General features: G+C 49.5%; 1 protein-coding gene across 3 annotated transcripts in view; it reads right to left on the bottom strand.

The window, feature by feature from the left end:
- Window positions 1–8,457, bottom strand: part of ETHE1 (ETHE1 persulfide dioxygenase) — a 26,076-nt gene that overhangs the window by 16,035 nt on the left and 1,584 nt on the right. Inside the window, exons 2-4 of one of the 3 annotated variants that reach the window (XM_017885888.1) lie at window positions 7,014–7,311; window positions 6,440–6,584; window positions 6,125–6,273 (exon numbers count right to left, since the gene is read on the bottom strand). In XM_017885888.1, the coding sequence (XP_017741377.1) occupies window positions 6,125–6,273; window positions 6,440–6,584; window positions 7,014–7,094 (375 nt within the window). In that variant the 5' untranslated portion in view covers window positions 7,095–7,311. Of the gene's footprint in view, window positions 1–6,124; window positions 6,274–6,439; window positions 6,585–6,854; window positions 7,323–8,457 lie in introns of those variants that run through there. The other 2 variants (XM_017885889.1, XM_017885890.1) reach the window with 2 other exon arrangements.

Below are 8,457 nucleotides of genomic sequence, written 5' to 3'. Positions count from 1 at the left end.
AAATAAATAAATAAATAAATAAATAAAATAAATCAGACTGATTCTAAGGGACCTGGGGATCAGTGTTTTCAGCCAGTGTATTTAACAGGCAAGCCTAACTTTCTGATTTGGTCGCCCTGTGGCAGCTAAGATGTTCACTTCTCATTGTTTATTTAAAAAAAAAAAACTCGGGCCAGGCGCGGTGGCTCACACCTGTAATTCCAGCACTTTGGGAGGCTGAGGCAGGCAGATCACTTGAGGCCAGCAGCTCACGACCAGCCTGGCAGTATGGCGAAACCCCGTCTCTTATAAAAACACAAAATTTAGCCAGACATGGTGGCCCACACCTATAATCCCAGCTACTGGAGAGGCTGAGGCGGAAGGATCACCTGAACCCGGAAGGCGGAGGTTGCAGTGAGCCGAGATTGCGCCACTGCACCCCAGCCTGGGCGACACAGTGAGGCTCTGTCTCAGGAAAAAAAAAAAAAAAGAATTGTTCCTGTTTCGGTGATCCACTGCCTTGTAGCGTCATCATGTATTAAATAGTCCCTTGCTGTGTGCTTTGTCACCTGCCCTACACCCCCGCTGTCTTTTGTGCACATGAGCAAGTGTGTCTCTGGGCTTCACACCTAGAAGGGGAACCTCTGGGTTGGAGACCCTGACAGCAGTCAGCTAATCGTTGAAACAGTCTCCAGAGGAGGGTGCTGTGATAAACCCTGTGTTTTAGCGCAGGGAACTGAGGCTCCCAGAGGGAGGCAGAGGTTGCAGTGAGCCGAGATTGTGCCGCTGCACTCCAACCTGGGTGACAGAGTGATACTCTGTCTCAAAAAAAAAAAGAAAGAAAACTCATTCTACAATAAAACCACTTAAATTTGTCCCACCTTTTGTGTAAGATGAACAACTAGTTCAAGAAACTGGGATTTTCTATGGAAGTTAAACATTTGTCGACTCAGTGACCCAGCAAGTCACTTGGGGACAATATTCCCCAAGATATTTGCGGAAGAATCTTCATAGCAGCATTATTTATGGTAGCCAAAAACTGAATAATCAGAGGGAAAATGGGTCTGGTGGCTCATGCCTGTAATTCACTTTGTACTTTGGGAGGCTGAGGCAGGAGGACTGCTTGAGCCTAGGAGCCACCACGACTCGCCCATTTTGTAGGGCAAAAATTATGCCCAGTGGACGAAATTTGGCCTGCCATCTGTTTTTGTAAGTCCTATAAGCTAAGAATCATTTTAACTTTTTTTTCACATTGAAAACTATCAAAGTAACATGTAACAACTAGATGAGGCTGGGCACAGTGGGGCTCACACTTGTAATCCCAACACTTTGGGAGGCCAAGGCAGGAAGGTGGCTTGAGGCCAGGAGTTCGAGACCAACCTGAGCAACACAGCAAGACTCAGAGACCATCCTGACTAACACAGTGAAACCCCATCTCTACTAAAAATACAAAAAATTAGCCAGGAGCGGTGGTGGGCGCCTGTAGTCCCAGCTACACGGGAGGCTGAGGCAGGAGAATGGCGTGAACCTGGGAGGCGGAGCTTGCAGTGAGTGAGATGGCACCACTGCACTCCAGCCTGGGCGACAGAGCGAGACTCCGTCTCAAAAAAAAAGGAAAAAAAAAATTTTTTAAAGTAGCTGGGCCACCCAGCGCAGTGGCTCATGCCTGTAATCCCAGCACTTTGGGAGGCCGAGGGAGGCGGATCACGAGGTCAGGAGATCAAGACCATCCTGGCTAAGACGGTGAAACCCCATCTCTACCAAAAATACAAAAAATTAGCCGAGTGTGGTGGCGGGCGCCTGTAGTCCCAGCTACTTGGGAGGCTGAAGCAGAAGAATAGTGTGAACCTGGGAGGCGGAACTTGTAGTCAGCTGAGATCGCACGACCACACTCCAGCCTGGGCGACAGAGTGAGATTCCGTCTCAAAAAAAAAAATTAGCTGGACATGGTGGCACATGCCCATAGTCCCAGCTACTCAGGAGGCTACAGTCGGAGGATCACCTGAGCCCAGGAGTTGGAGGCTGCAATGAGCTATGCTCATGCCAGTGCATACCAGCTTGGGCAACAGAGCAAGAGCCTGTCTCAAAAAAAATAAAAAATAAAAAAACCTATATGAAATCCAAATTTTATTTTTTATTTTTATTTTTTTATTTTGAGATGGAGTTTCGCACTTGTCACTCATGCTAGAATGCAATGGCACCATCTGGGCTCACTGCAGCCTCCACCTCCCAGCCGAGGTTCAAGTGATTCCCCTGCTTCAGCCTCCCAAGTAGCTGGGACTACAGGGACACCCCACCACGCCTGGCTTATTTTGCATTTTTAGTAGAGACCGGGTTTCACCATGTTGGTCAGGCTGGTCTCGAACTCTTGATCTCAGGTGATCCACCCGCCTTGGCCTCCCAAAGTGCTGGGATTACAGGCATGAGCCTGGCCTGAAATCCAAATTTAAAGGCCACAAATAAAGTCTTATTGGAACACAGCCATGTCTATTCATCTATGCAGTGTCTGTGGCTGCTTTCACACCACAATAAGAGCTAAGTAGCTGTCACAGAGACCCTACTACCTGTAAAAACTGAAAATATTTACTATCTGGGCCTTCACAGAAAAAGGTAGCCAGCTGCTACTATATAGCAATAAGTAGGAAAGAACTCCAAGTATAAACAACATCATGTGTGAAAAAAGCCAGACACAAAAGAATAAACTGTATAAGTCCTGTTTATAAGGTCAGAACAAGCAAAATTGGCCTGTGGTTAAATGCATCAGAACAATGGTGCCTTGGCAGGGTGGTCATTGGCCAGAAAGTGAGGCAAGGAAGCCTTCTGGGGTGATGGGCAAGTTCCGTATCGGGATCTGGGTAAATACTCATGCACATGTATAATATGAGGACTCACTTCATTCCACGGATGTTAACAACTAGGGTTTTTTTGGTTTGTTTGTTTTTTGAGATGGAGTCTCGCCTTGTCACCCAGACTGGAGTGCAGTGGTGCGATCTTGGCTCACTGCAAACTCCGCCTCCCGGATTCAAGTGATTCTCCTGCCTCAGCCTCCTGAGTAGCTGGGATTACAGGTGCCCCACCACCATACTGCCTAATTTTTCTATTTTTAGTAGAGACAGGGTTTTGCCATGTTGGTGAGGCTGGTCTTGAACTCCTGACCTCAAGTGATCCACCTGCCTCAGCCTCTCGAAGTGCTGGGATTACAGGCATGAGCCACCATGCCTGGCCTTATTTTTTTTTTTTTTTTTTTTGAGATAGGATCTTGCTCTGTCACCCAGGCTGCAGTGCAGTGGCGTGATCATGTCTCACTGCAACCTCCACCTTCTGGGTTCAAGCAATCCTCCCACCTCAGCCTCCTGAGTGGCTCAGACTGCAGGTATGCACCATCATGCCCTGCTAACTTTTGTATTGTTTTGTAGAGACAGGGTCTCGCCATGTTGCCTAGGCTGGTCTTAAACTCCTGGGCTCAAGCAATCCACCCGCCTTGGCCTCCCAAAGTGCTGAAATTACAGGCATGAGCCACCACACCCAGGCTAACAATTCATTTTTTAAAAGTAGAAGGAAAAATAAAGGAGAGAAAAATGGATCCCCATCTCCAAAATCTCAGAAAAGCCAGGCATGGTGGTTCACGCCTGTAATCCCAGCACTTTGGGGAGATCGAGGTGGGCAGATCACCTGAGGTTAGGAGTTCGAGACCAGCCTGGCCAACATGGTGAAACCCCATCTCTACTAAAAATACAAAAATTAGCCAGGCATGGTGGCACGTGCCTGGAATCCCAGCTATTTAGGAGGCTAAGACAGCAGAATCGCTTGCGCTCAGGAGGCAGAGGCTGCAGTGAACTGAGAGCTTACCACTGCACTCCAGCCTGGGTGACAGAGCAAGACTCTGTCTCAAAAAAATAAATAAAAATGTGGCCAGGCACAGTGGCTCATGCCTGTAATCCCAACACTTTGGGAGGCCAAGGCAGGTGGATCACCTGAGGTAGGGAGTTGGAGACCAGCCTGACCAACATGGAGAAAGCCCGTCTCTATTAAAAATACAAAATTAGCCAGGCATGGTGGTGCATGCCTGTAATCTCAGTTACTCGGGAGGCTGAGGCGGGAGAATCGCTTGAACCCAGGAGGCTGAGGTTGCGGTAAGCTGAGATAGCACCATTGCACTCCAGCCTGGGCAACAAGAGCGAAACTCCATCTCAAATAAATAAATAAAACAAAAAAAATTAGCTGGGCTTAGTGGCTCATGCCTGTAATCCCAGCTACTTGGGAGGCTGAAACAAGAGAATCACTTGAACCCGGGAGGTGAAGGTTGCAGTAAACCAAGATCGCACCAGTGCACTCTAGCTTGGGCAACAAAGTGAGACACTGTCTCAAATTTAAAAAAAAAAAAAATTGCCTAAGGCTGAGGAGGGGAAAGGGAAGGTTAGGGGTGATGGCTAAGGGGTGTGGGGTCTTTTTGGAGCAATGGAAACATTTTCCAATTAATGGTAGTAATGAATGAACAAGTCTGAATATACTAAAAGTCACTAAATTGTGTACTTGAAATAGATAAATCGTATGGTATGTGGGTTATATCAATAAAGCTATTAAGCCTGGGCAACATAGTGAGATCCCAGCTCAACAAAAAATTTAAAAATTAGCCAGGTATGGTGGCAGGTGCCTGTAGTCCCAGCTACTTGGGAGACTGAGGCAGGAGGATCACCTGAGCTCAGATGGTTGAGGCTGCAGTAAGCTATGATCCCACCATTGCACTCCAGCCTGGGTGACAGAGCAAGACCCTTTCTCAAAAACAAACAAACAAACAACAACAAAAAAAGGGTGGGTGCAGTAGCTCATGCCTGTAATCCCAGCACTTTAGGAGGCCAAAGTAGGAGGATCACTTGAGCCCAGTAGTTCAAGCCTGGGCAACATAGCAAAACCCTGCCTCTACAAGAACATACATAAATTAGCCAGGTGTGGTGGTGCATGCTTGTGGTCCTAGCTGCCAGGGAGGCTAAGGTGGGAGGATCACCTGAGCCTGGGAGGTCGAGGCTGACTGCACTCCAGCCTGGCTGACAGAGACTCAGTCTCAAATTAAAAAAAAAAAAGAAAGAAAGAAAAAAAAAAAAAAACTGAAGCTAAATCTACCATAGCTAAACCTTTCAACATTCATTCCAAGAAATGTTTGTTAGCACCTGACTATTACGTACAATGCACATACATGTACAATGCATTTTTGCCTACTTCCAGAAAAAGGCTTGAAATAAAGCTTCTGTAACCATTGTAGCTAAACTCTCTTCCCACGCACAGCCCTCATTTCCTCTAAACACTCCGACTCAAATGAACTGTCCTTATTTAGCAAAACTCTCTAACCTGGAGGCTGTCTTCTGTCACCTGACATTCTGTCCCCAAAGTCAGTGAAACTTTATTACACATCTTTAGCAATTGATCAGAAAAATGCCCTGCCAGCTGTTTCCCTCCCGCTGAGGGAAACTTCCCTGACCCTCCCCTCCCCGACGCCCCGGTTGCAATTCTGGCCGGAAACCCGCTGGTGCCTGGAGCAAAGAGAGTGAGGAAGGCAGGAACCTTCAGACCTTTCCAGTGTGAGGCAACTGCAGGGCTGAGACTAGGGTGAGGCTGTTGGTGCAAGATTTAAGGAGGCGCTCACTCGCAGGTGCGGACCCTGTATTTACAGGACCCTGAGAGTTAGTGCCTCCTTAAATGTTGCACTTCAGGGTCCTCACAGTCCTCATCCTAGTCCGAGGCTCTAGGTTCTAAGCACCCAGATGCTCCTTCCTCAAACGGTTTCCGCAAGACAGGACTGGGTCTCTTTCCTTCTCAGCCCTGCCCTCAGAATTCCAGCCCCTAATCAACTTTTATTTGAGATGCGTGCCAGGCCAAAGAGCTGTCCCTAAGCTTTAGGAAGGAAACTCCTTAAATGCTGTTGACTTAGGAGTTCCGCCAGTGCTCCACCTGCCCAGAGCCTCTTGCCCCAGTGCCCCACCTGGGTTTATGGTGCCCCCTCCCAGAAACATGAGCTCAGGGGTCAGAAACCCAGGTCCTGAGGTCCCTCCTCCCCAAGGACTCAGGATCCCAGGCCCCCAGTACCCTCTTCCCTTCAGTTTAAGGAATTCAGGCCACCACCCTCTTGGGGACCCAGCACCCAACTCACGAAGCGCCCGAAGCGGATGGAGTCTCCATCCTCGATGTGCAAGTCAGCCTGGGCCCCACTAAGGCGGGAGATGACAGACTGGCAGCCAGGGAGGAGGGAACGGAGCAGCCCCGAGCCTGTAATGTGGTCCGCGTGGCAGTGGGTATTCACTGGGAGAGAGAGGAGGGACAGGTCCAGGAGGGTACAGAGAGAACCTGGGAGTCCTAGCCCAGATCCTTCTCCCTCAGACTCAGGAGTTCAGGCCCCTGGCTTCCCATTCCACTGACGCTGCAGCCCAGCCCCGCTGGAACCCAAGAGTTTGGTCCCCGAACTGACCAGCATACAGCAGCCGCAGCCCCAGCTCCTTGATCAGTTGGGCATCCCGAGGTGCTGTTTCCAGGACCGGGTCGATCAGAACGGCCTCCCGGGATTCTCTGTCACCCAGTAGGTACGTGTAGGTGCAGCTCACAGGCTCGAACATCTGGGAACGGGGGACCCAGGTGAGAGCGCAGAACCGGACTTCCACCCACCAAGTAGTCCAGACTGACTCTATCCTTTTCCTAAGATCCAGAAGCAGAAACCCCAGCCCCCTCTTTCCCCTGGAGTCGGGAGTCCGGGGCCCCACTACCTTCCTCTATCAGAACAAAGGAGTTCCAACTTTCTAACATCCCAAAATCAGGGTCCCCGGCACGTTCTTTCATGGAGGACCCAGGGGTTCAGACCCAAGCCCAGAGGCCCCCAGACTACTCACCTTTAAAGGACCCAAGAGTCCAGCCCTAAACCTCCACCCCGCTTTCCGCAAGATGCAGGCCTGGGTCCCCCGGATCTCTCCCTATTAAGAGACCCCAGAGTTCCGTCCTTGCTGCCGCCTAGCGCCCAGTAGTCCCCTCCTAGGTCCAGCCACCCGCACCTGCCGCAGGAGGATGGGGACTCCAGACCCGCTAAGCTGGCTCAGCTGCCGCCGGGCGACCCTCAATACAGCCCCCGCCATTGCGCCCACCGCGGGATCAGGAATGAGCGGAGGCCGAGAGCCTGCCGGAGCCGGGCGCTCCCTCACTAACCCGGGAAGGGCGGGGCGGGGGCGGAGCACGCCTTAAAGGGGCCACCGACGCCTGGGGGCAGAGGGCGGGGGGCCGCCGGGCGGAGTTCGGGCGAGGGCGAGACCGAGACCGAGGAAGCCAAAGTGCATAGCCGGAACGCTCTGAGACCTAAAGAAAACAGAGAACAGGAAACGCTCAAAGTGCGAGGGACAGACGCTCAGAGACACACAGACATACTCATGTAGGAACAGAAGTAGAAACCCAAGGAGAGGCCCTAGTACACTTATAGCCTCAGGGCCGTTTTTTTTCTTTTTCTTTTTTTCTTTTTATTTTGAAACAGAGTCTCGCTCTGTCACGCAGGCTTGAGCGCAGTGACTCGATCTCGGCTTATTACAGCCTTAAACTCCCGGGTTTAAGCGATCCTGCAATCTCAGCCTCCCGATTAGCTGGGACTATGGCACGTTGCACCACACCCGGCTTATATATATACACACACACACAGAGAGAGACACACACATATATATATACACATATACACATATATGTATATATATGTGTGTGTGAATATATATATATATAATTATTTGATTTTTGCAGAGATGGAGTTCTCACTATGTTGCCCAGGCTGATCTCGAACTCCTGAGCTCAAGCGTTCCTCCCATCTTGTCCTCCCAAAGCGCTGGAATTACAGACGTGAACCACCGCGTCCCGTGGGGCCGTTTTCTAGCGGGTGGTAGGATGGTCATGGTTAGAAAAATATGTTCGGTTCCGAGAGACAGAGGTTGCAGTGAGCAGAGATGACGCCACTGCACTCCAGCCTTCCAGCCTGGGCAACAGAGGGAGACTCCGTCTCAAAAAAAAAAAAAAAAAAAAAAAAAAGGGTTCTCGGTTCCAGGTAGTTAATATATTGAAGGACTTTGAGTGGGTGCCTGGTTACCAGAACAAAATCTGATCCCATTAAAGTTCATCCAAGAATTGCATAAGCCTTTTATCAGGAATGTTTCTCTCTTCCCAGGAAGATATCGTAAAATAATAATAATAATAATTTTGCATTATCTCTTGAATAATCAGATTGGGGACTATTCATCTTCAGTTGGGGTGTGAACCTCTGAAAACAGCTTTTGTTCATTTACATCAAGGACCTGGGCTGAGAAACTATCGTCTCAAGTCATGAGCTGTCAGAAAGTCTGCTCTTTGGAATCACAGCAGTAGTGAGACTAGGAATTCCCACTCTCATCTGGAGGATCTATGTCGCTTTGTGACATCAGAGCAGCCTTAATTTCCAGCCTGGGGCAGAGCTTTTTTTTTTTTTTT

The sequence above is a fragment of the Rhinopithecus bieti genome, unplaced genomic scaffold, assembly GCF_001698545.2.
Source record: "Rhinopithecus bieti isolate Rb0 unplaced genomic scaffold, ASM169854v2 scaffold_15643, whole genome shotgun sequence".
In the NCBI taxonomy this organism is placed as follows: domain Eukaryota; kingdom Metazoa; phylum Chordata; class Mammalia; order Primates; family Cercopithecidae; genus Rhinopithecus; species Rhinopithecus bieti.
Note: the sequence above shows the minus strand (reverse complement) of the source record. Positions and strands in the feature narration are given on the sequence as shown.